Source organism: Cyprinus carpio, chromosome A14, assembly GCF_018340385.1.
Source record: "Cyprinus carpio isolate SPL01 chromosome A14, ASM1834038v1, whole genome shotgun sequence".
Lineage (NCBI taxonomy): Eukaryota > Metazoa > Chordata > Actinopteri > Cypriniformes > Cyprinidae > Cyprinus > Cyprinus carpio.
In genome coordinates, this window is record NC_056585.1 from 12,208,182 (window position 1) to 12,236,077 (window position 27,896).

General features: G+C 37.9%; 2 protein-coding genes across 3 annotated transcripts in view; one reads left to right on the top strand and one right to left on the bottom strand.

Moving 5' to 3' along the window:
* LOC109066939 (sorting nexin-25) overlaps nt 1–27,896 on the bottom strand; it is an 825,452-nt gene that overhangs the window by 722,729 nt on the left and 74,827 nt on the right. The gene's annotated exons all lie outside the window — the stretch shown is intronic.
* LOC109101638 (centromere protein F-like) lies at nt 1,738–27,548 on the top strand. 2 transcript variants are annotated; one of them, XM_019115034.2, is made up of 16 exons: nt 1,738–2,000; nt 3,926–4,144; nt 4,831–5,027; nt 6,167–6,270; nt 6,522–6,565; nt 6,653–6,917; nt 9,445–9,626; nt 9,728–9,853; nt 10,095–10,223; nt 12,002–12,124; nt 14,266–14,401; nt 15,715–18,095; nt 18,930–19,117; nt 19,347–19,491; nt 26,494–26,653; nt 26,756–27,548. In XM_019115034.2, exons 2-16 carry the CDS (start codon nt 3,983–3,985, stop codon nt 26,788–26,790), a joined length of 4,377 nt encoding a protein of 1,458 aa, XP_018970579.1. In that variant the 5' UTR covers nt 1,738–2,000; nt 3,926–3,982; the 3' UTR covers nt 26,791–27,548. The 2 variants fall into 2 exon arrangements, with proteins under 2 accessions (XP_018970579.1, XP_018970578.1); XM_019115033.2 differs by having other exon boundaries at nt 1,739–2,000; nt 26,778–27,548.

Consider the following 27,896-nt stretch of genomic DNA (forward strand, 5'->3'; position numbering starts at 1 on the left):
TTGAGTAGATTTTTCAGCAAAACTGTCTAGTCCTTTAAATTGTGCTAGACACCAACAGGTGTTAACATCAGTTACTCAGAGGTGCTTAAGGAGTTGTGTAACCCACTCTGCATGCACACGCTGTCTTAATCATTGTGTATCTATACCCAACAGTCTGTGTCTGATAGGCCCGAAAGAGGGAGAGATAACAGAACTGTAGGTGCTGTGATGGTTTCCGCACTATTCAGCACTTCAGAGGTTTAATCTGCATATGTGTGATCGTGGATTACAAAGCACTCCCTACACGTTTCTCAGAAACAAGAGCCGTGGCGATGGAGATAATCTGATTACATGCAGTTTATGCTGGTGTTGACCAGTGAGAGTGACCAGTAGTGTTACATAATGCATGGCTGATGTAGGTGCATCATGTTTCTGTACTTAATTTCTGCAGGTTTTTAATATTTGTTTTAACCTTCAAGAATCTGACACAAAAACACTTAATATTCATATTTTTTATTTAGGGCTTTATTTTATTTTTAATTTTTTTGTTAACGTTCTCATTAAGTTATGAAAATGTTATTTCTGAATGTACTTTGAACGTCCAAAATGTAAATGTTTAGAAACTTTTTTTTTTTATTATTATTATTGTTTATTTGAATGTTAGAGAAAACATTACGGAAATGTCCCATTTACTTGTCATGTGGCACACAGCAGCCACAAAATGATACAGGTTTATGTCCCTACCATGGTCCCTACTGGAACCCCCCCTCCACCAACTCCCCCAAAAAACAATAAAACCATCATAGAAAATTTAAATAGTTTCCAAAACAAAAACCATCAAGTTTTAACCTTTTAAACCATTAAAAATGATTTTCTGTAGTGTGTTTTGGGACATATTCCATTAGGATTTATTGGTTTTAACAAGCCACCAATAAAAGGCAACCAATTACCAGTAGAGACCAACAAGGTTCATTACAGTTTCCAGTAAAACCAATACAAGTCACAACAAAAACAACAAAAACAAAACAAATAAACTAAAGATGTCTATTGTTTTTGTATATTTTGAATAAAAATAAAAAATTTATAATTTTTTTTTTCAAAATATTCCCAAAATATATCATGAAATATCTCGATTGTCAAAAATGTGCAAGTAAATGCATTTTGCACCTTTACAGAATATGTTAGTTCTACAGTAAAGTAGCCTAATAGTGTAATTTATTAACTTTGCATAAAAATCAGTCTTTTTACTTAAGTACCAGATATGGTCATACCATAAAGTATTTTTAATAAGACTGACTTTGTATTTAATATGAATTTAATAAAAACATTGTAAGTTAACCAATTAACCTATAACACTTTCATTGTGCAAAATGAGAGTAAAGAAAGTGTACATTATCAGAGAACATTTTCACTTCAGTCCAGCGAGTTCAAGCACTCTCAGAAACTCCCATAATAATCTCTAAAGCTCACCTTACAACCAAAACAAATCAAAACCAAAATAATTCAAAACATATAAAAAAAACTCAAATTAAAAAAAGATTTAGTTCACTAATAATGCAAATGTAAAATAAGGTAAAACAGGTAAAACAAACTTAAAGTATTTAATGATTTAGTTCACTCAGGTAATTTAAAACGTTTTGTATAATTTAATTTGATGTATATATATTTAGCGAAATTCAGTGTTAAATAAAAAATAAATTTAAAGGGTGAATCAATCTGGTCATTGACCCGCGGGTTGCCGCTGCACTTCTGTTTACCTCTCAAGACCCCGCCTCTTTGGAAACGTCACGGACCCTTCGCACGCCTCGCGTCAAATCAAGTTCTGAGGGGCTCGAGACACAGTGACCGCGTGCGCTCGGGTTTGACTGTTAAAATAACGACAGTCTGTGAACGTCAAATGGTCAAACGCCTCACATGTAACATATGTACATATCGGATTTATATTATTAACAGCCACGTAAACGGGGTTTAAGACGTCAAGATCGCTGTGTATCAAAAAGATCAACATATCAGAAGTCCCGGTGAGTGTTGCCACATTGTTTGATTTCACTGTAGCGTTTAGTTTTAACGTTATCTGACTGTATTTTGCTCTGCGTTGGTCTTTCTCAATAAATAAACAAACTATTTTTATTGCATTGCTGTAAGTCTACAGATTCTAGTTTACTCAAAACCCGCCAGCAAATTTACCAATCCTATTATGGCGAAGGATTATCTCATGAATGTTAATTTGAGTCTTTTTTTCCACAGCCTTCATTCACGAAGCTTAATTGATATTCACGAGCCGAGACTTCGCCATAGTAGGATTCATAAATTCGCTGAGTTTTGTTTTCGTAAATATACAGTGTACTGTATACTGTAATCGTAAGGCAAGACTGCTGATGAAAGTCTCGGTAGCCAGCACGGTTATTAACCCAGCCTGGCGTCAGCTGTATGTGAAAGCACAATCTTTGATGCTTTGTAATGGAAATGAAGAGATCTGACCAGGATGTTCACATCTTAACAGCTCGAAGAGATTCATGGGCTGGATTTTCCTCATTCTTTTCTTTCAGCAATCCAGTTCTCACTGTTAGTGACTGAGAAGAGAAATTAAAGAAAGGAGGTTTAGGGTTAATGTTAATAGACACTTTCACTGTGTTTGTGTGTGTGGGACTGTCCAAACCTTTGCTTTAATGAAATTATATGTAAGTTTCCTTCAGAGAATAGTAAACCCAATAATGAAAATGTCTTTATTTACCAACCCTTATGTTGTTCTCTTGCAGAACAAACATGGACTAATTAAATGTATTTATGTATGTGGGTTGTGTATATGTGTATATATATACACTGCTTTTCAAAAGTTTGGGATCAGTAGATTTTATTGTGTTTAAAAGAAGTCTCTTCTGCTCATCATGGCTGCATTTATTTGACAAAAAAATACAGAAAAAAAATGTAATTTTGTAAAACATTTAAAATGCTGATTTTCTATTTTGATATACTTGAAAATATAATTTATTGCTGTGATCAAAGCAACATCATCATTACTACATTCTTCGGTGTTACACGATCCTTCAGAAATCATTCTAATATGCTGATTTATTATCAATGTTGGACAGTTTTGCTGCTTCATATTTTTTTTTCTGATCAAATAAATGCAGCCATGATGAGCAGAAGAGACTTCTTTAAAAAACATTAAATGTTGTACTGATCCCAAAGTTTTGAAATGAAGTGTACACACACACACACACACACACACATCTTTTAATCTCTAAAATTACCAAAAAGATAATCAAATCACCAAGTATCATAAAATTGGTGCATACGACTCGAGCTCTATAATCCAAATCTTCTGACGCCTTATGAAAATAGAACCGAAATAGCTGATTATGCACAAAAAATCTTGACAGCTGCCTTCGCCTGCTCTTTCGGTGAATGAATTGTTCTTCGAGTCAAATAATTTCATTGAATTTATTGATCTCTTTCATGAAAGGCAGTCTGAATGATTCATTCATGAATCAGACTGATCTGTTTTTTTAGTTTAACTGACAGTCCCCGTTCTTTGTAATTGCATGGATAAAATAACCAGTACAATTGTCATGATTTTTTCTTTTGTGTTATGAAGAAAATAACGTCATACAGGTTTGGAATGACACAAGGATGAGTAAACAATGACAGAATCTTCTGTTTTTGGTTTAACTTGTGGTGTTTTGGCAGCAGAAGTCCCTTAAGAGTGTTTCTATGAACACTCTGACAAACACACACACCCTAACCATCGCTGTGATTTATCTTTATATAAAGATGTGGACACAAGGATTAATTTTCCTTTTGTCACTAATGAATGTTAGATGTATGTGAACTAATATTTCTGGTCTGAAACAAGTACAGACAGCTGAGAGTGTCTCCCCTGAGGCAGCACACCAGATCCTCGTGAACAACATTTCAAGATCCTTCTGTATCTTTCCTCTCTCAGCATTGGAATATGAGCAGCCGAGCTTTCTGAAGCATCAGTCTGTAAGCATCTGGGGCGATGAGCTGGGCCGGAGACGACTGGACCGTGGGTCTGACGGGTCACGTCCTACAGAAGGTTCAGCAGCTTCAGGCTCAGAATGAGAAGCTGGGCAAGGAAAAACAGCAGAGGCAACTGCAGCTGGACAGCTCTGAAGCAGCTCTGCACAAACAGAAGCAGAAGGTGAGTTACGACAGTTTAATTGAGAGATATGTACATGTGGATTTTAACCTTGTAAAGCCTGACATAAAATAATAGTCTGAAAACACACCAATTTGCCCAAACTGAGCAAAAATACTCAATTCAGTTCAGTTGCTGATGAAATTCTAATGTAAATCAATGATATGTTTATAACTAAATCCTTAGTTTTCTGATTAAAGTCCTGCAGTTTTTTAATGTGGGGGCAAAACATACAATTTAATGCAATGCAGTGATGATTGAGAGATGAACAAATAAACTTTCCTCAAAAGCCTAATGAATCATATTTGATGCTTAAATTTTAATCATATGTAAATTTTATGATTTTTCAAAAAAAAAAAAAAAGTGATGTATGGAAATTCAAGAAACCCTAAGTTGCTCCCTAAGGTGCATGTTTTTACGGCTATACTAAAATGCACTTTGCTTGCTAAAAAGTCTGAACTATCAAACAACAGAAGGCATGTAGCAGATTGTGTGCAACAGATTTCTCAGAAGTTTTTATTATATTGATAATATAGAGGCTTTAGAAATTCATGTATCAGATATGATACAGTAGGCAATGCAGAAAAGCTGCCTGGAAGGACACCAAATGGAAAGTTGGCTAAGAGTTCCAGCACAGCTGTAGCACAAACAGTGCGGGATGTGTTATGTGTCATCTTCCTCTCTGTCAGTATGAGGAGGTGCGTGTGGAGCTGGCCACAGTTCAGAGGGAGCTGGGAGGAGTGCGTGAAGTGGTGCAGGTGGAGGCGCGGGCCAGAGAGCGTCTGTCTCATGACCTGCAGGTCAAAACAGGTCAGGTGCACTCGCTGGAGGGACAACTCGAGTCTTCCAGAAAGCTGACACAAAACCTCACACAGGAGATCAAACGGTGAGACTGCACACGCAAAGCATCCTGTCTGTTTACATACCAAATTCAACCAAATCATGTGACAATGATTAGCCGTTGAAATGTAATTTTATTCTTACATTGACCCTTGCATCACTACTTTATTTATTTGTCTATATTCAAAATGAAGCAATGTTCCAAATTAGGGTTGCACCAATTTTTTTAAACTTACATTTAAAATCCTTTTATAACCACAAATTGTCTGTGGACCCCACAATATGTTTTCATCAAAGATCTGTCATCAATTACTCACCCTTATTTGCATTTCTTTCTTCTGCTGAATTCAAAAGATATTTAAACAAATGGGGTAATAGATTTGGTTTTCATTGACTTCCATGTATGGAAATCAATGGGAGTCACACTATCCTAAAGAGAGATCCACCAATCAGAGAAGTTGCTGTTATAGAAACGGGAATATTGCACACTCCAACCAGTCACCCTCAATCAAATGATTTGTATTAGGAAGTGGATCATGTGACAGCCACATCTTGCAATTTCGTTGGTTGTTGCTGTGTATTTGCATATAATTTAACTCCTAGCCAAGGTTTTTCATGTTTGGTTTGCCTCATCACCCAGTCATTAAAAATGAATGACTTCTGTTTGCTTTGTTGCTGCACATCCCTGTCAATATGAACGTCCTTTAAAGAAATACAACACCCAAAAAAATAAAATGAATTTTCTTGCCTTTAAAGTGGCGATTTCCTGTATTTTTATCAAGTTCTTGGTTATTGCTGTTTTCTAAAGAGATAACATTTTAATACATTTGTTATTTAAATAATAATAATAAACATGACAAAAGCATAAACATAATTTAAACATAAAGTTGCTTAAAATTATCTTCTAAAAGAGAACTGAGAAAAATAAAATAAAAGTTTCTTCAAAATATGAATAAATAATATAAAACTATAAACATAATACTAAAATAAACCTGGTGTGGCGCTTGTTAAGGGGACTGTATCATGAGGTAACTGACAATAGTCAGCCTCAAGGTGCTGTATTGATTTCTGTACTACTAGTAGCACCAAACAGAATTTAAATGTATTTTCGTGAAGCCCGTTTGCCCCCTTATTCTGTTGTATACATCAACCTATAACAAGCACCTTCTCTTTCTCTGCATGTAGGCTTGAGGCGGAGCTGGAAAAGCAGCAGAAGGGAAATGGCTCTGGGGAATCCATGTTGTTTTCCACACCTTGTTGGAACATGAGCTCTCCCTGGGACAACAACGGTAGCGTCTGTCACGCTCAGTCCATTAGTTTTTCTCACTTTTCTGTCTCGGACTCTACTCGGACAAAATGTATCCCCTGATTAAGTAGGGGCAAGTGTGTTTTATTACTCTGAAGGTCCCTAAGGGCTGATTGCATTGTCTCGTTCTGATTTCAACTTTGTGTGCATGTGCGTATGCTTTTGTGCATGTGGGATGCATCTAGAATCAATCATTATTCTTTTGCTGTTGTTATAACCTGTTTAACTCTGCAGGTGGTTTCAGAGCGGAGAGTGAAAGCAAAACACAGCATGCCAGAGTAAGCCACGTATATTTTTAAGAGCAACCTCTTAATGAGAAATATGTTGTTTATGAATATAATTCCTGACTCATTTGTCTGTTGTAGCAGCAGCTGCAGTTTGGAGACGTCCCCAAGCCCTCAGTGGGCGGGGCTTCCTCCCCGTTTCCACAGCAACCTCATAAATCCCCACCCCTTCGGCGACACATCCGCCAATCGGAACCGTCCACCCCCTCCTCTGTGTTTCCATGGGAACGTGAGGATTTGTGGTCCACTCCCAAAGGACGACCAGCTTCCTCGGTTTCATCCGGTGATGTCATAATCAAGAACAGTGACTCAGGGATGGAGGAAGCCTTGAGGAATGAGATATATGGTGAGCTTCTCCACACACTATTGGGGTTGCAGAAGTTTTGCTCTGAAAAGCTGAATTAAAATCAGTTTTTCAGGCATCCCTGAGTAAAATGAAACCAGGAAGCTTTTTGCAAGCAGCCCAGAGTCTTTAACAATGCGCTTTATTGCTTAAATTCTAAAGCACAGATTGAGTTACATTTCTCTTCCTGGGTTGTTTGAATCCAGGACATTTGCTTGTCTGCTCTGTAATAATCATACATGAAAGCAGTTCAAAGTCACTATTTACAGTGTGTTGGCATGGCAGCCAATGAGATCAACCTGGTCAGTGGCATGAGCAGATTTGTGTAGTATTTGCATGTTTTTTATGAGCAGTCATAACTTCAGATTGTGCTGGAAGTAAATTGTTTGCATACCTACATTTTCCATAAGAATGTATGTGTTTAAGTTTAAGGTAGTTTAAGGATATAAAGTATAGTTTTATTTATTTTGTACAGCTCTGTTTGCCCATTATCCAAAGGAGAGTATCATCTTCATTCGTTGAATGTCAGGTGTATTTACATAAGCATCCTGATTATTAGTGAGTGAAGTAGTCAGGCTTCCAATAATAATATCCCAGTACATGGGGCACAAAACTAACCCATCTACAGAATCGAACCTAAACAGAATTGTATGCATTCTGTGATCAGATAAAGGCAGGGATGCACTGATATAGAAATTCTGCCAATATAAGCGGCCAATTAATAATTTTTATTTTTTTTGCCAATAATTAATAAAAGCACATACACTAATAACAAAAAAAGATTAAATAAAAGCACATCAGACACTACTGTTCAGATGTAAAATGCTCTTTAAAATAATTCTCATATGAACAACTCTAAATTTATGTTCACCAAGGGTGCATTAAACAGATTAAAACAAAAACAAACAAAAATGCAGCATTTTATGCAGTTTTTTTGGAATTTTTCTTCGATTTCACACTAAATCTGTGTTTTAAAATGTTATACATTTTAAGGGATATCAAGCATCAAAACATCATCACATACAGATAAGATTGGTATCTCTTTAGTACTTTTGGAACATTCAATCGAAAAGTAAAGTCGGAATTGAATGTCGTTGTTGTCATTTTACAGTATTCATATAAATGGACTGATGAATAGCATAGGTTAGCATGAATGCTAATATTGGCCAATACCAGTGTGCAATACTGACCATTGTTGCAGTGTAAAATGGATAGAATGAGAGGAGGGAATTGTACACACTGACACATGCTGGTCTTATCTGTTGCCAGAATGAGACACATTTGTGAGGTGGGTTAGTGAGAGAGTGGGTGTGTGTATGTTGAGCAAGAGAGATCAGTATTGCTGTGTGTGTGTGTGTGTGTGTGTGCGTGCGTGCACATGGTATGAATGTTCTCCATTGTTTTGTCTTTTTGAGTTGGTGAGTCATCAGTGAGGTCATCTCCACAGACAGCTGACACTGACAGCTTTCTGCAGCTCTACAACACATTATCACTATTCATCTTTATTATCATTATTCCTCTAGAGAGGCTGTAATAAAATGTCACTGCAGCAGGTGGTTGAGAAGGGGTTGTATCCAACACTTTTGAAGAATTTCATTTCTTATCTATTCTAAGTTAGCCAAGCACATTTTTGCACTGAAAGTTATTGTTTACTGTATTCATCCATTTCTCTGACCCTTAGAATTAAACACGCTGTTTTTGCTACTATGGTGGCAAAATGACCAAATGAAAAAGATACTAATTTATATTTCACATGAAGACAATGGACGCAAAACTATTTTTAGGAAATATTTTAAAAAGAAAACTTTAGGATCAAGATTTTTTTTTTTCATTACAAGTAATTCGAATTTGAATGGAAATAAATGCTGAATTGCCATGAAAATAATGTGGAAATGAAAAAAATCTTATTGGTACATTTATTTTTTACTTAGTTCAAAATATATACATTAGTATATTTTTATTTATACTTCCTTGAAATTTTTTAGAAATACTTCCTTGTAATTTTTAGGTGAAATATGACCCGGTGTTATTTTACTACCATTGAGATACTATTATATTTTTTCATTATATTGAATTAGTTTTTCTTTTTATATTTTCTGTTTTCGTTTTAATTATGAAGTAGTTTTGATGTGCTATGTTATGTTTTTGTAGTTTGTTATTTTAGTACATCAAGTTAAACTAAATTAAATGAGTTTAAGCCTTGGCCACTACCTGAAAAAAAGTTTACTTTTATTTTAAATTTTTTTTTTTAGTATATTTCAGTTTATTTCAAGTAACAAAAGGGTTTTTTATAGTTTGTTTTAACTGTAAGAACTGATATGAACCAGACATATATAATATACATACATTTAGGCAATCATATGTTAATTAGTTTGTGATGTCATTCAGAAATTTCATGAATGTGCATAGCTTACTTTATATAGTGTTCTTTGTGGATTGGAGAGGAAGCTTTGAGCTGTGAACTTCAGAAGAGCCAGAGATATCAGTCAGAATGACAACAAATAATTTAGTGACTGTCTGTCTCTCTCAGAGCTGCGTGTGCATGTGTCAGATCTACAGCGTGAGGCACAGCTGGAGTCTGAGCGCTTGAGGGATGTGGAGTCTCACCTGGCTCAGGCTAACAGAGAGATCAGCACCAAAGAACAGAGCCTGACACGCACACAAGACCAGCTGACCTGTGCACAGACCCGCATCACACAAGAGACTGACCGGGTAATTTATTATTCATTTATTTTTTTATTTTTTGTTGAAAAACTGTATCTGTATTGTGCATTAAATGTTTAGAACATGTCATTTGTAATGCCTGTCTGTAGGCCCAAGCTTCTGAGCAGAAAGTCAAGCACCTTCAGGAGGAGCTGAAGTGTCAAAGGCAGAATGCTGAAACCAGCCGCTGTAACGCAGAGCAGCGCAGGAAAGACATGGAGAGAGAACATCAGAGGGTGAGACGGAGCACATGGACACGCTTGTGATTCATTGTTTCCTGCACTGCCCTACTGCTAAATATACAGCCTCATCGATGTTGTGTTTTTAGCTTTGAGTTGTGAGCTTCCTATCTCACAATTGATTGTTTTGTTTCATTAATATAGCTCTTTTCACAATGTATGTTATTTCAATGCAAACGTACAGAAAATTGTACCTTAAAGTCCCACAGTGACTTATCTGTGATTTGTCTTTTTGTAGGAGCTGTTGGAGCTGCAGAGAGAGAGACAGGCTCTGGAGAGACAACACCAGCAGGAGAGCAACAGACTCAACCAGGAGATCCAGCAGGCCAGAACACTTCACAACACACTGCAGGCTCAGCATGACAAGGTACTAGGGCTGAGGAGGAACTAGATAGAATAGTGTAGGAGTTGCTCAGCCTTTATATAGTGTAGCTTTGTAGTGAGTTTAATTTGAGCTATTTAGAAGTTATGCTATTACTTTGCTTACAATCAAAAAACAGCCCAAAAATTCCACTTACTTTAAAGAGGGGTCCCATACATATCTTGGCAGCCCCTGGCTATTAGAAAACCCCCTCAAAACCCAAGCAAAGTCCTAACAAAAAATTCAGGTCCACCTTAGCAGCTGCTTAGCAACACGCTAACAACTGGTTTATAAAGTTTTAAATATGGATATTTGTCTTAGAAAAACGCATCAAAATCCATTTAAATTATATTAAGCCTTAAAGTTCTGCATAATTAAGGGCGTGACCACTTGAGTGACCGGTGGTTTGTTGCTGCTGTCAGTACCGTTGCGCTAGGTAGGCGTGGTTTCAGCAACCAGCTCCCGCCTCTTCGATTATCTGGGAGTGATGCGCGGTGACGCGCTGCCGAGATGGCGACGGCCCGCTCCGCCCACTTTGAGCTTCATAAATGCTCTTCAGAAATCTGCGGGTGACGTCACGTACACTACGCCCAAGTTTTTATACAGTCTATGGTTTAGATGAGCACCACTTGTCTCTGCTCGCTTCTCCTATTCCCTTAAATAGCTTCAGTTCAGTCAGCTACTTTTTGTTTGTAATTTGCAGAAACTAGATGTTTCCAGAAATCTAGCCTCTACTTTAGATTAAACTGCAGCTTCTGCTGTCTGTCCTTTTCCTCTGTCTCTCTTTTTTTCTCTCTGGCTCTCGTTCTTTGTCTCATGGGAGCTTCAGTTTGGGTGTCCGCTGGTCAATGCACTAATGTCACCTCTCTCTTTCTCTCATGCTCCCACTGCTCATGTTTTCTCACACAGTTCTATTCCTTTTTTCTCTTTCTGTTTTTCCTCCTCAGAGGACACTAGATCAAAGGTCAGTGTTGTAATCTCAATGTGATGTATGTTTGAAACCTAAAGCATGTTTTTGTTTCAGAAATGCCTTATTTTCTCCAGAGACTTTAGTACAGGAAGAAGATATTGAGATGACCTAGGGGTTTGGTGTGTGTGTGTGTGTGTGTGTGTGTGTTTATAGTAAAATGTCACTCTTGACACATACAGTTCACTCTTATTTCACCAAGTCTTATTTTTGTTACTTGTGTAGAATTAGTCATTCTTTTATGTTGCTGATAAGATACTGTGTGTTAAAATAAAGAGACATGTGATGCAAACATGTCTGTAAATACAGAGATAATGGTGTTTCTATGCTGATGGGACACAAAACTGATACCATGACCTGAATTGAAGTAATGGAATGTGCCGTTTTGAAATTCTGAGTTACAGATTGTACAACTCTGCTTATGGCAATACTTGAATGTTTTACATAACCTTGGATGTTTTACACATTCTCTCTATTTGTATAGAGAGAAATAAAAATACAAAGTAAGCATAAACATTTCAAATGTGTGCTTTGCATGAATGTCCAATTTACATGAATAAGCCTTTGGATTCAGTTCTGTAAATGCTGCATGGATTGCACATCATCAGGTCAAACTGCAGGACACGTGAAAGGGACTTTTTGCATTTTACATTCCATAAATAAATCTCATCATTTGTTTTTCATAGTTCCCATAACTTGGGTTTGTGTGGCATCCTGCATGGAATGAGTGACACAAACTCAGTTTACCACAAACAGGGTATGATGAAGATCGGTGCTCTTTCTCTTGGAACATGCTGACTGTTTGTCTCTCTCTCAGGTGTGTTTGCAGAAGCAGAGTTTGGAGAGAGATCTAGAGGATGTGAAAGGAAAACTGAAGAACACAGAGTCTGACCTAAAAGAGAGTCAGAAGAGAGAGACACAGACGGAGGCCAAACTCACGGTACAACACCATACGAAATACAATTTCAGAAATTTAAACTTTTATTCAGCAAAGATGCATTCATTTGATCAATTGTCACAGTAAAGACATTTGTAATGTTACAAAAGATTTGTTTCAAAACAGATGCAGTTCTATTGAACCTTCTGTTCAGTGAATCCTGAAAGAATGACACTGAAGACTGGAGTAATGATGCTGAAAATTCAGGAATAATTTACATTTTAAAATGTATTTAAAAAAAAAAAAGGCTATTTTTCAGAAATTTTGTTCTTGTTATTTTTTCTGATCAAGTACAATTAGTTTATTAAGAACAACGGGACCAGAGATTCACTGACATGTACCTCGCCATCTTTTCTTTTACATTCATCAAAATATAATAAAATGTGTTAGTTTACCTCAACAAGAGTGACAAGAAATGCTGTTCAGCAACAACACCACAAAGTCCAGATTGAGTCACCTGTCACAATCTCTGGTAAATAAGGCAGGGCTGTGTCAAGTTTTAACAGAAAGAAAAAGACAAACCGAGGCTAGACGTAAAACACAGAACATTCACCAAGCAGTTTATATGGCGTCCTTTTAAATTAAGCTTATGGTTACTATAGACTGTTGCTCATACAGGTTTTGTATTATTACAAATACATAAATAGCTTCTTTATTTCCTCTTTGAGAATGTCCCCAAAAGTACACTACCTCTCAAGTTCTGGGGATTGGCTTTTACAAATATTTTTTAAAATTCTCTTATGCTCACCAAGGCTGCATTTAAAAAAATTGCAGTAAAAACAGTATATTCTGAAGTATTATTAGAATACATATTAAAATCCAATTTATTCCTGTGATGCAAAGTAGAATTTTCAGCAGCCATTACTCCAGTCTTCAGTGTCACATGATCCTTTTGAAATCATTCTTATATGTGACCCTGGAACACAAAACCAGTCTTAAGTCGCTGGGGTATATTTGAGCAATAGCCAAAAATACATTGTATGGGTCAAAATTATAGATTTTTCTTTTATGCCAAAAATCATTAGGATATTAAGTAAAGATCATGTTCCTTGAATATATTTTGTAAATTTCCTACTGTAAATATATTAAAATGTAATTTTTGATTAGTAATATGCATTGCTAAGAACATCATTTGGACTTTAAATGCGTTTTTCTCAGTATTTTTATTTTTTTGCACCCTCAGATTCCAGATTTTCAAATAGTTGTATCTCTACCAAATATTGTCCTATCCTAACAAACCATACATCAGTGGAAAGCTTATTTATTCAGATGATGTATAAATCTCAATTTTGAAAAATGTACACTTAAGACTGGATTTATGGTCCAGGGTCACATATGATGATTTGCTGCTTAAAAAACATTTCTAATTATTATCAATGTTGAAAACAGTTGTACTGATTAATATTGTTGTGGAAACCATGATAAAAATTGTTTAGCGTTCCTTGATGAACGTTCAAAAGAACAGCAATTATTTGACACAAAAATCTTTGAAGAATGTAAAGTTTTACTTTTGCTTTTGATTAATGCGTCCTTGCTGAATAAAAGTTCTAATTTGTTAAAAAAAAAAAATCTTAACTGACCCTAGACATTTGAAGAATAGTGTATAACAATAGATCAGAAACACACACACACATACTGATCAGAGAGACCCAGTCAGAGAGAGAGACACACAGATGCACTGCAACAATACCGTTACTGACTCAGCAGAATAGCATCTCAGATATAGCACCATTATCTCCTTATGACTTCTATTTCACACTGGGGCTTGGGTTTAAGCGGTTTATTTTTAGACCGCATGATTACAGTGTGAGAGTCATGTATTATTATCACCAAAAGCTTTTATGATTTTTTTAAATGCATTGTAATGTTATATGCAGATCAGGATTGCAGTTGGATAACCTCTTTGTCTTCTTGAATGCTTTAGTTTTGTGTATTTAGGTGTGTGTCTTTTTCCATCTTGCCTCACCCTAACACTTTGAGGATTCTGGTTGCTTTACTTTTTTCTATTAAAATTCTATTCACTGTAACAATACAGTTGTATAATGTAGTTTTATGGCTGTTCAAATGTGTCTTTAATCATTAATCTAATTTGATAAGCCTGTTGTGCTTTGTTCTATACATGCACATCTCATCATGTCCTGTAGGAGGCTCTGAGGGATTGTGAGAGTCTCACTGTATCTCTGGGGCAGACGAAGAAACAGGAGAAAGCTCTACAGGAAGAAGTGAAGCGGTTGACTGAAGAGCTTGCTGAGGCCCTCAGGCTTATTAAAGAGCTGCAGGGTGAGTTGGGAAGAAATCTCGTCCACTCGGAGACCCTGTTTGTGTGTTTTGGCCCCACCCTGTTACACACATCCCATGTGTTTGCCTCCCTCTTCTGACCAAACTTTGACAGTACGCCTACAAAAATCACTGTACAGTACAAAATGTCTGTGATGTCAAAGCAATGGACCCCAAATCCTCCCAAACTTCATTGTTTACATTTATGGTTTATAAGACCATGCATTTTAGAAACCTGAATACGAGCATGTATTATGTAGTTACTACATTACTACTACTTCTGTTCTTGAGTGTTATAGTATTGAACTATTGTATATACAGTTCTCTTAAAAGCCTGTAAGCATGTTCAGCTTGTTTTACTGTATTGTCCATTTTGTTTGTCACAGAGCAGAAATTAGTCTTCAATACACATTAACAACACAAACACCAAATTGAACAAAATAATATATACATACAGGGGTGTAACGAGCCCTGCACGTACCGGTGTACAACGGTTCCCTGGCAAATTCCAAATGGAAGTGATCATCCGCTGTCCCCTTGGAGTGGGGACTTTGGAGTGAGCAGGGCACGTGCATGTCATTATGTAGTCGTTTGGAATGCACTTGGCAAAATGGAGCGATGTCATTTCCTCATTATCTTCAGCTGGGATGTTCCTGTGACAACGCCAGCACGGTGTGCGTCAGCAGATGACGCTGTTTTAATGTCATAAATGACTTTTTATTGTTGTTAGCATAACTGTTGCAAATAAACATTATTTTTTTTATTTTAAAAAAGTTTTTCAAATATGCTATATAATATATAAAAAATAATATATATATAATTATTATTTTTTTTTTATGCTGGTTTCCAACAGCGAATCTGCTGACGCACACCGTGCTGCGTTGTCACAGGAACATCCCAGCTGAAGATAATGAGGAAATGACATCGCTCCTTTTGCCAAGTGCATTCCAAATGACTACATAATGACATGCACGTGCCCTGCTAACTACAAATTCAAACAAATTACAACGAGGTGGTTGTTTTGCAAGGTGGAGATGTGTTGATGTACAAGAAAATTAGTAAAAGTAAACACACATGAGGGACAAAATATATATATATATATATATATACATAAAAGATATATATAAAATCATGGTAAAATGACTGTAATATGATGCCTTTTGGCTTATTATTTAATAATATTATTATTATGCAAATCTTCCACTGATTGATATAGTTTGTCTATTGTTATTGTTATTATATAGGAATAATAAGTGTTACTTTTGGTGTCTTTTGTTATAATTATTCTAATTTCTTGATTATTCTCTTTCCTGTAGCTCAACTGGCTGCTTCTCCAGCTGTGGCCGCTCCTCACTTCAGCTCTGCAGGAGACTGCTTCTCTCCCTCGGTTTCCCTCCATCGTGACCGCTCTCCTCCTTACAACCACTCCTCTCAGAGAAAGACAGCTCCTAAAACAGGGCGAACAAGAGAAGAGGAGAGAAGGAAGTACCCCTCCGGCAGAGAGCCAGGAGAGGGCATCGACTCGGAGCACATTGGAAAATTTGAGTCTGAGGAATCACAGAAATTTAAAGGAAAAGGAAACCGAACACACCCAAGTGACTCTCTGAAACTGAGTGAGCCTGATGTAGAGACCACAGTGACAGAACAAGACACAGGTATTGAAGACGTGGACACGGACTCGTTCACATCTGAGTCAACCAGCGGCACAATGCCTAAAAGTGAATCGGACATCTCTTGCAGCCTGCAGGTAGATGACACATCAGGCAAAACAGCAGAACGTGACTCTGCACCTCTAAAAGATCTGAAGAAAGAGAACATGGAGCTTCGCGATGAGCTTAGAGATGTGAAATATGAGCTTCAGACGCGACTTGAAGACCTCGAAACCCAGAGAAGAGCGGAATCCGAGGCTAGGACCAAACTGAAACAGTTGAGCCGGAAACACTCGACACAGACAGAGCAGCAGCGTGCCAAAGCTCTCGAGCTCAAAGATAGCATGACAAAACTGGAAGCCCAGCTTGAGAAAGAGAAGAAAGAGAGCACAAAACTGAGAGAAACTCTTCATGCGCTAGAAAGAGAAGCTGAAAAGAGGCTGGAAGAGCTAGAGAGAGACCAGGAAGAAGGTACCCAGCTGAAGAACGACTTGGCTGAGATGGAGCGAAAGGAGACTTGCATGGAGAAAGAAATGACACGAATGAAAAAGGACTTACAGGACCTTCAGCTCAAGCTTGCACAGGAACAGGAGGAAAGAAAGAGGGAGAGAGAAGAGGTAAGGAAGCGGATCAGAAAAGAGGAACTGGAAGGACTAAAGATTGTACAGCTTCAAGAAGAGCTAGACAATCTTAGAAAATCTCAGAGTTTGGAAGAGAAGATATCAAAAGACAATCTTCCCCTCACATATTTACAACTAGAACACCATCCAAACGCTGATAAGAATCCTGCTGTTACAGAAAACAAAGACTTGGTTTCTTCTCCTGACAATCAAGAGTCCATCTGTGACTCTGTGAACCTTCAGAACACAGTGGTCTGCAAAGAAACCAGAACAGTGGAGCTAATTATGGATCTTGGAGCACAAACTAAACCAACAGGGGACAAGACCTCTTTCGCAGAGATAGGCAGGACTCAAACATTGAGTAAAGGTGCCTCAGATTTGGACAGCACTACTGTTTTAGTTTTAGAGGTGGAGCACCTGAGGGCAGCGCGAGACCGAGAGTCAGCGAAGGCGAAACTAGCTCAAGGAAAGCTGGAGGACTTACAGAAGCAAGTGACCACTCAGACCAACAACCTTACCCAAGCTTTTGAAAGCCAGAGCAAGCACATTGAGAACCTGCTGCAAGAGCTGCACGACAAAGACTGCGCCCTCCTGAGGCAGAGCGAGGAATTGCAAAAATGTCAAGAGAAAATCTGTCTTCTTGAAAAAGAAAAACACACTAGGATGAACATCGCCCCTGATGAGGTCTCTACGCCTCCTGAACTGTCTACAGAGATCTCAAGAGAACTAAGCTGTGATTCGGTCTTCAGCAACACAAGCATAAGCGACCATGAAATATTTAGTGATGACACACAACCGATTTTAAAGGAGAAGTTCTCACGGCCTACTGTACAGCTTCCTGTTATTCAAAACATTGAGCGAACCAACACTAGTAAGATATCTGATAAGCTACAAGCGACTGAAGCTATCAAGCCACATGAATTATATCTTGCTTCAGACGTACGTTGTGGAAATGCTCCGAATTCTAGTGCTGTTTCAGAAGCACCTGGACTTTCTGAGGTAATTGATGAGAACGCAACTTCACTCTTGCAAGATGAGCAGCTGGACATTCTGAACTTCCAAAATCATGTTCCAGAACATTCCACAGGTGATTTCAAAGAGCTAGAACGAGTAACAAAGGAATTACAAGATGCTCAGCTTGAGCTGAATGTGTTGAAGGCTCAGAATTCAGAACTACAGGGAGGTGTGATACAAGAAGAGATTCTGACCGTTAAAAGAGAGAATGAAGAGTTGAAATTGAAACTGAAACACTTGGGCGAAGACACTTGTGCTACACAAGATGCTGCCTTACTTTTAGAGAACACTGAAAATGAAGAATCGTCAAGCACAAAGGAAGGGTTACAAAGTGGCTCCTCAATAGGACTGGAGGAGTTGACTGTCCTTTATGCAAAAAACTCCAAGGCAGAGGTTCAGTCTCTTCAGGAGCAGGTACGTTTTATTAAAATGGAAATGTTTTTTGGCAATTTTCTAAATGCATCTTGATGTAATTTTGAACATGCATATTTCATTTTTCTGCATTTTTTTTTTTTTTTTACCTCGATCTTGAAATGACAGGCTTCTCTCTTCTCTCTTAGTGAACATGTATATACCGGACTTCTCCAATTATTTAATCTGTTTAAACCCCGCCCCTTTCTTAACATCAATTGCAAGTTCACATTCAGATATGTTTTCATCCAATCAACATCCAATGGATAGAACCAGGTCCCACCCCTTATTTTTTTCATTTTTAATAATCTGTTTCACACGGATGTATGTGACATATATGGAAGAAAAGTTATGCCACTGTCTCCTAACCAGGGTGCAGTGTGATTAAGTATAGTAAGTGATAAATCCCATGTCCTAAATAGCTACGAAAACATTAAGACATTTGTTGTTGTTTTTTTTTTTGTTGTTTTTGTGTGTGTGTGTGTTGTGCTGTGTATCTCCTCCCACAGTAAAATCTAATTTTTCTCAAAAATCTCTGTGAAACTAAAAGTATGTTCTGATTGGTTGTGCTTTTGATGCTTCATGCAGCATTTTCACTCTCAATGAGCACAGACTAAATGACTTAATGAATAGCAGATGAAGTACTGTTACATCAAAGCATGTCGTAGTCCAGTAATGCTCCACTACTGCTATTGCTCATTTAAACAAACACTTAACCCTAAGTATTAAAATCTAATACAAACTAAAAGATAAACCAACACAATTTACAAAAATTTAAATTAAATTTATCTCAATTTCAATTCATACCTCCTTATTCTTATTCTCTGTGTCCTCCAGATCCGGGCACTACAAGAGCAAATCCAGCACCTCTCTGAGCAGAACAGGACACAAGCTGAAGAACTAGAACTCTGGAAGTTCTCGGAAGAAACAGTGGGCAACAACTCACCCTCCGTTGTGCTAAAAGAGTTTGAGTTGTACCTCCCCTGCAGTCCAAGAAAGCTGCACACGCAGTCCCAAATTACAAGGTAATGTCCCGTGACTGGCATTTGTTGAAGATAAATATGTGATAAGCAACATAGTAATGTAAATAGTGTTTGTTCATAATAATTACAAAGGCAGTGTTGAGGTACTTAACGTGAATTATGGGTATGTTGATCCTGAGATGGGGAAGGTAAACATAGGTTCAGTGAATGAGAGATGTTTATGTAGGACCCTTAAAGCAAGACCCTTCAGTCTGAACTCTGTCTGCTGTAGAACCATGATGCACCAGTGCACTGTCAGAGAGGTGACACATCAGTCCGGATTAGCCGACATGAATGACCAGACCAGCTTGGGGGAGCATGTTTCACCTGAAACTCAAATGACACACGCTATGAGAGAATCTCAAGGACCTTTTGAGGTAAATAACATTTCATAATGTGTGTCATTATTTACATATGGAAAATTGTTGAACTATTGAACTTTTGAAAGTGTGGAACTGTACTTGTAAAGAAAAGTTTTCCACAAATGAAAATTGTGATCGCTTCATTCCACTCCAGACCTGTATACATTTTTTTCATTGCCTTTTTTATACAATGAAAATGATTAGGGAAATTACAATTAGTGCATTAACAACCTATTCCCCATTCATTTTTATTGTATGGAAAATGACCGCATGAACATCCTGCTTAACATCATCTTTTGTGAATATAGACTGAATAAATCGCTGTATGATTTATCAAAATAAAACCATAAGAACTCTCTGAGGTTTTCATACCAATAAAATATATAAAATTGATGGATTAATGCTTTCAAATTAAGAAATTAAAGGGGTCATGAACTGCCTTTTTTATTATTTTGTACTGTTCTCTGAGGGCCACTTACAATGTTATCAAGATTTTTACATCAAAAAATATCATAATTTAGAAGTAATGGGCTATTTTCTGTCCTGTTTTTAACCTTCCTCATCTGAACGCTCTGTTTGAATAGGTGTGGCGGATTATTGACTCGCAAGTAAACACCCACTGACATGATTGGCTAACAGCTGTGTATGTTTGACAGCCTACATCCTGCACAGATGGATGCTGCTGTGATTTAGATTAAAAACGCATAAATACTTGGTACATATCAAACGATCTGTAATAACAGACAAAGCAATAGTGACATTGGAATAAAAACAGTAACTCACACTTGTGTGGTGTGACATTACTGTCGGATCCAATATATTCGGCAGAGCATCTTCTTTAGTTTCAATCTTTCAGAAAATCCTGCATTGAATTGTGCCTTGTTTGTAAACAAATCTGCGGTAAAATGAGGTGAACAAAGACTAAGTTCTTTCTGATGCAGTCTGGAACTTTATTAAAAATATCAATATATTGTTATTCAATATAAGCTGTTTTTAGACTAAAAACATCCTGTGAGTTTCAGAACTCAAAACTGTTTTGTTATAGTACAATGACCTCTCTAATAGTTCAAAAGATCAAGGGAATTTTGATTTCTCAGTTCATGACCCCTTTAAGACAGCCTTAAATATTATGCTGCGTTGGGCTTCCGGTTTTCGGCTTCTGGTTTTCGGAGAGGACGTTGGCGCACGTTTGGCTGCCACTTCTCCTGCCGTATTTTAGTTGTTTATTATTTTAATTAATTCTAACTCTTCTGAATAATTTTAAACTTTTTGAGTCTTAACTTGCTGCTGGACTTCCACATATTTACCTTGTCTGAGCCAGCGCTTTGGAGTGTTTCCCCCTGGTCTGTCTGCTGCTGGTTGCATTTGTTTGCCGTGATTCACCTGCACTGTCTCTGCCTGTTGCTGCTGTCTCCGTGTGGGATCGGGCGGGTCCCTGGAGTTGCGTCAAGTTCTCCGTGTGCAATGGCTGTGTAACAACTCTTGGATGTCATCATGCAACTTCATATGATCACCTGGATTATTGACGATTTGATTTTATCAGGAACCTGCGTAAAGCCGTGGACTGAATTTCTGGACTTCACCATGCTGAGGTACTCTCTCTCTGATCTCTTGTCCCTGGGACTCCATAGCCGTCCAGATATCAGCGTCATACAAACTTTGCATTCCATGCAGCTCCTCCGCCGGCCTAGTTATAATCATAGAGGCTCTCGTCTGAGTCACTCTACTGCCGGTGCTGGAGTCACTGCACTTTGGTCGAACCGCAGGCGCTCGCTGCGTCGTACTTCTGGTTGCCGTGGAATCGGCCATGGTAACCTACGCTATCCTGAGGTTCTCTCTCAAAAACCCGCGGCGAATGTGTGCTGTAGCACTATGCGACTTGCTCACTTCAACACGAGGTCAATAAACAATAAAACGGCACTTATCACTGACACTATCCTTGACAGGAAAATTGACATTCTCTGTCTCAGTGAAACTTTGGCATAAAGACAATGACTATCTTAATTTGAACATGTGTGCCCCATCTGAATATAAATATATTGACGTGCCTCGAGCTTCTGGTAAGGGTGGTGGCTTGGCTGCAATATTTGTATCAAATATATCAATTGATGTTATTGATGCTCCTACTGTTTTCATCATTTGAATGTTTTGGTTTTTAAAGTCAATGGTGCTTCACCTGTTCTTGTGCTGCTCATTTATCGTCCACCAAAAACCTAATCCTTTATTTTTTTTCTGAGTTTACTGAGTTGCTGACACTTCTTAGTCCACTCTGTCCGTCTATGGTCTTGACTGGTGATGTCAATTTTCCATATTGATAATCCAAACTGTGTCAAAACTGCTACCTTTTTGGACATATTTGGATGGTTTTGACTTTAAACAGCATGTTACTTTTCCGACCCATAGGCTGGGGCCATATATTGGATGTGGTATGTTCTGCTTGTGTTGGTATCCAATCTCTGGATAGTATCGACATGAGTATAAGTGACCATAGACTTATTACTTTTGACATAAATGTTATGTCTTCACGATCCATTTCTGAGCGCACTATCAAATTTCGTAAAATCAAGCACATGGACTTCACTCTTTTTTTCGACTTTTTTCTCTCTGGGCTTCCTCCCAACTACTAACTCCGTGGAGCACTATAATTCCATGCTTTCCTCACTTTTGGATGAGTTCGCAACTGTGCGAGAAACGGCTTGTTACTTTTAGGAAACCCTGTCCATGGTTTACGCCGGATTTACGTTTAGTGAAAGCCACCGGAAGACAATTAGAACGGCAGTACAAAAAATCTGGCCTGACAGTGCACAGGCTTCTTTACACTGAACAACAGTCTGCTTACCATTCTGCTTTGAATACTGCACGTAAGAGCTACTATTCAAGCATCATTGGTAACGCTGCAACAAATTCTAAATCACTGTTTAAGGCTGTTGACAATCTTCTCAAAACCCAACTAAGGCCGTGTTCATTCCTCTGTTGACCAGTGTAATAACTTTCTTCATTATTTCACCGGTAAGGTTGAGGGTATATATAGCACTTTTAAATACCAGCGCTCCTCTTGAGCTAGTTAATATCCAGCCTACAAACTTCCCAACTACTACCTTTTCAAACTTTGAAATGGTCGGAGATGATTTTATTATAAGTACAGCGAAGTCCATGAACTCTACAACCAGTATTTTAGATCCGGTTCCCTGCTCGGTCATTATGAACTGCCTTGCATCAATCTGCCCCTTTTATGACTTCAATTGTGAACTTGTCATTGACTTCTGGAATTTTTCCTCCAGAACTAAAAATAGCTGCCATTACACCAGTTCCTAAGAAGACTGGTTGTGATGTTTTCTGATTTATCCAATTACAGGCCGATTTCTAACCTCCCATTCTTGGCTAAAGTTCTTGAGCGTGTTGGTGGCTGGTCAGTTAAATAATCACCTAGCTCTGAACCGTCTCTTTGAACCTTTTCAATCTGGGTTCAGAAGAGGGCATAGTACTGAAACCGCTTTAATTAGGGTCGTAAATGATCTTCTTATCGCGGCGGATTCCGGTGCATGCAGTATTTTGGTCTTGTTAGACCTCAGTGCTGCTTTTGACACTATATGTCACTCTCTTCTGCTTGACAGGCTGGAAAATTGGTTGGGTCTTTCTGGAGCTGTCCTCAATTGGTTTCGGTCTTATTTAACGAATCGTGCCCATTTCGTTGGCTTGGATAACTACAATTCAGATACCGTGCCTGTTCGACAGGGACTTCCTCAGGGTTAAGTATTGGGTCCAATATTATTTAACATTTATATGCTTCCACTTGGGCAGATCATTAGGAAACATGGTCTTGGGTATCACTGCTATGCGGATGATAAGCAGATTTACATCACCACTAGTCCGGATGTCTATTGCTCATTAATAGCTTTGCGTGGTTGTTTAGCAGAGATCAGTATCTGGATGCATAACAACTTCCTGAAGCTGAATGGCTCCAAAACTGAACTGATGCAGATTGGTACAGTGGCAGCTACTCGTAAGGCCGAGCAGATCAGTTTGATTGTTGATTCCTGTACAGTAATCCCCACTACACAGGTGCGAAATCTTGGTGTCATTTTTGATCCACAATTATCATTTGAAGCACACATAAAACACATCTCTAAAACTGCATTTTTCCACCTGAGAAACATAGCTCGACTTAGACCTTTTCTCTCTTTTACAGACACAGAAAGGCTTATACATGCCTTCATAACAACTAGGTTAGATTACTGTAATGCCTTGTTCTCTGGCCTTCCAGCTAAGTCGTTGAGAAAGCTTCAGTATATACAAAATTCTGCCACTCGTGTGCTCACTTGTACTTCTCCTCGTGAACACATTACACCGGTTCTTTCATAATTACACTGGCTTCCCGTAAATGCGAGAATTGGTTTTAAAATTCTTATTTTAACATACAAGGCACTTCATGGGACTGCACCTGAGTATCTTTGTGATCTCATCAATCCTTATACTCCATCACGCTCTCTTCGCTCTACTAACTCTCTTTCACTTCACCAGCCATCATGTAAGCTAAAGACCATGGGGGAAAGAGCCTTTTCATACAAAGCCCCTATAAGCTATGGAATGTCCTTCCTCTGCCTGTCAGAAATGCACCAACGTTGGGTTATTTTAAAAAGTTGATTAAGACACATTATTTAAGACTGTCTTTCTCTAATGAATTGTTGTATTGCTTTTGGTGTTTTTATTTTATTTTATTTATTACTTTATTACTGTAGCGCTTTGGGTTTAAGAAAAGCGCATTACAAATAAAATAAATGTAAATAAATGTCCCAATTCGCCTACATATACTATGCCCTAAAAGTATATACTCTTTTTGTGAAGAAAAAGTACATACTTTTGAGTGTAACAGAATAGTAGGCAAGCTTTGAGACATACTACTTCGTCATAACTGCGTCTTTAACGGACGCTCTGTTGCTTAGTTACATGCATCTTGTCACAGTTTAAACTGCCCTGTCAATCATCTTGTAAAAAATAACATTATCGGTATTTCGTTTAATTTAATTTCCTACCGTATTGGAGAGAAATGAAGAGGCACGTTGATCTGACAGTGGCAGGTCTATCATGCCAAGAACTCTGCTCATATGTTTGCATAATGATGCATTTAAAAGTTAATGACTGAACGTATCATTATAAAGTTCACTGTGTTGCTGCAGCTATATAATGCGCATAACATAATTTTTATTTTTTTTTCAACAAGTTAGATATTGATTATTTATTACTCTAACCTCTTGCTCTACCTGTCCGTCAGTCTCGCATATCTGCCATGTTTGTAGTTTTTTAACACTTTTCATGTGTGTTTGTAGTTATAATCGTATCCTTGTCCACTGCGCAATGTATTGTGGGCAATATTAGCCGTTAGAGTATGCACGGATCTGCACTTCGGATACCTACCGGAAGCAGTAAACCATCCGGGAATCTCTGGCATTCTACGATTTGGGACATATTAATTCTAATTTTGAATACTATTTAGGACAGATAGTATGTGAATTGTGTCGCAGCATTAGTATTTATGTTACAGTACTATGAAATAAAATTATTATTTTTTTTATTGCATTTCAAATCGCAATTTTTATCTGAAAAATGACTATAGGATTTCTTTCCCCCCAAATTGTGCAGCTCTAATGTAGTCATAATAAGAATTTGGTAAATGATGACAGAGCTTTCTTTTTGTCTGCAATAAAATGCCATTCAAATGATCACAGACATATTCATTTAATTGTTTTCAGGATCTTACGACTGGAAATGAGATTGTAATGACCAAAGAACATGCTGAACACAAATGTGAAAGCAGCTCTGTTAACTACAAAAGTCCTTCTGTCTGTGTCTCAGATATAATCAGTAGTAATGCTAAAGACAAGCTGTCACCTCCACAGACCAAACCAACAGATTACAGGAATTCAGATTCTCAGCCGATTGCCTCAGTGTCTCCCGAGGATCAGACCAAAGTAGCAGATGCTAGTGCGGACAGCCAGGAAGATCCCTTAACCAGTGTTTCCATCACAACCAAATATCAGACCGAGGTAATCAAGTCAAATCCAATCACAGAGTCCTATGGGACGACAGACTCCCAGAATTCGGATGTGTTATGCACTGAGCATAATGAGATTGAAACCGTGGAAACTGTTGATTTGGATAAACACGGACATTGTCATGGAGAAACAACAGATGAAAAGAACAAACATGTGGAAGATCCAATTAAGAATGAATCTGCACAGTGTCAAATGGTAGAGGCCAGGAAGGTCCGAACAGAGGTGAAGAGTGTATCCACTCAGACAGAGGAGAGCCGAGAGCTAATTTTGGGGGACAAGCAACCACCCGTCCACGTCTGCACCCAAAAAGATGGAGATCAACTGGAAACGGTGCAAAATAAACAACCCAACACTACATTACAAAACAAACCAACTTATCCAACCCATCCCCCACCAATAACCAACCCACCTCACCTTGCTGAACGCATCCGGCAAAACCGCAGCCGCATGTCTGCCGCTTACGACGACACCGAATACGAACCGTATGGCCTGCCAGAGGTTGTTATGAAAGGTTAGATACTACTTTAAAAACCAGAGTAGCGCAAACAATCTTCAAAATGAACATTTGCTAAAAATGTACTCCCCTTCAGGCCATCCAAGATGAGTTAGTTTCTTCATCGAAACAGACTTGGAGAAATTTTGCATTAAATTTAGCTGGCAGCAAGAGTTTGAAGTCAAAAATGCCTTTTGATGGATTTGTTTCTAATAAACACAGCTTTCCACTTCACAAGATGTTAACTGATGGACTGGAGTCATGTGGATAATTATGTCTTTATCAGCTGTTTGGACTCTCATTCTGGCAGCACCCATTCACTGCAGATGTAATGTAATGCTAAACTTCTCCAAATTTGTTCAGATGAAGAAACACTCATCTACATCTTGAATGGCCTGAGGGCGAGTCAGTTTTCAGCAAATTAAAATTTTAGAGTGAACAATTCCTTTAATGGTCTTTTTATCTCCTGAGGATTTGCTGACATTCCCAGCGGGCCGGCTTGTCCATACGTCCTGCGTAGGGGGCTTCTGGGAACTGATGCAATGCCCCTCCCATGCAGAGAAGCCACGCCTCAGGAGGAAGATGATGACATCGAGCCATAATACTCATACACACCTGATATCTCCCATAGGTAATTACTGCACATGCATTGCAACACATGTTTGTAATGCATTAAGAAAAGCATTTAAAGTCTATTTCACTGGTTATTATAATGTAATTAATTTCAGAGCAGCATCATCTGTGTTTGTTCTCAGGTTTCCATGCTGAAGGAATTTCACTGCCTCTTTAATCCTAATGTACGTGTCAAGGGTGTCTTCTGCTCACTGCTCACCATGACACTTGAGAGGATCTGAGCGCTGCCTGTGTTATGTGATGTAGAATTTAAAGACATCGAAGTTATGTGATCTCTTTTTATTCTCCCTGATTGTTCTCATAGCTGAAAAGCAATGCCTTAATTGTGCATATTAAAGTCGTATATTTTGGGTGTTGGACCCTTTTATAATTTAGTTTTGAAATACCAATGTCATTTTTTTTTTTTTTTTTTTTAGCGTATAGGTCTTGTTAGCTCCTGTTTATGAGACTTGAATTTTGTGAATAGTCTTATTTATTGGCAGACACGTCTTGAAGACTTTCCTTTGTGCACTACTGCGAGAGTGTGTGTGTGTGTGTGTGTGTGTGTGTGTGTGTGTGTGTGTGTGTGTGGTATGACTCAGATCAACCTAAGCCTGTTTCCGATCCTTGTATGGCAATTCACTGTCAGACTGTTTCTTTCTCTCTCTCTCTCTCTCTGTCATCTAACAGCTTTATAATGCACAGTGGAGTATTTATATCATTCTCCATTTGTAATGAAGCATTTGAGAAGCTTGGATAAGTTTTTGATCAGATTAATCTATTTATTTGAGTCACTGTCATCTGTGTATTTGTGTATACTTTTGCTTGAATGTGTTTCTTCTAAATGTCAAATGGTTTGTAGGATTTTCAGTTTGGAATATTTACATTTATTAAACGTAAATGAAATCCAAATATCCATGTGGTGTTGTTGTTTCATTGTAGAAATCTGTACCAGCTAAATTTGAAGTTTACTTCATTACAATTTAAAGATACTTCATTTTAACTGGTCAATCGCAGCATTCTGTTAAATATTTTTTGTATAATATCTGATAAACTGTATGATTGACTATATCATTTCCTACAAAGCTGGGCTTGTTTCATTTGTCTCATATACACTCTATTCTCATATTTAAATCATTTTAGCTCATATCAATATTTCATGTCCTTTTATTGATTTGTTTGGTAATTAGCCATGCAATGCAGCCAGCCAGACATTATTGCAAATTACATTCAAATTAATTCTACATTGCTAACTATTCATT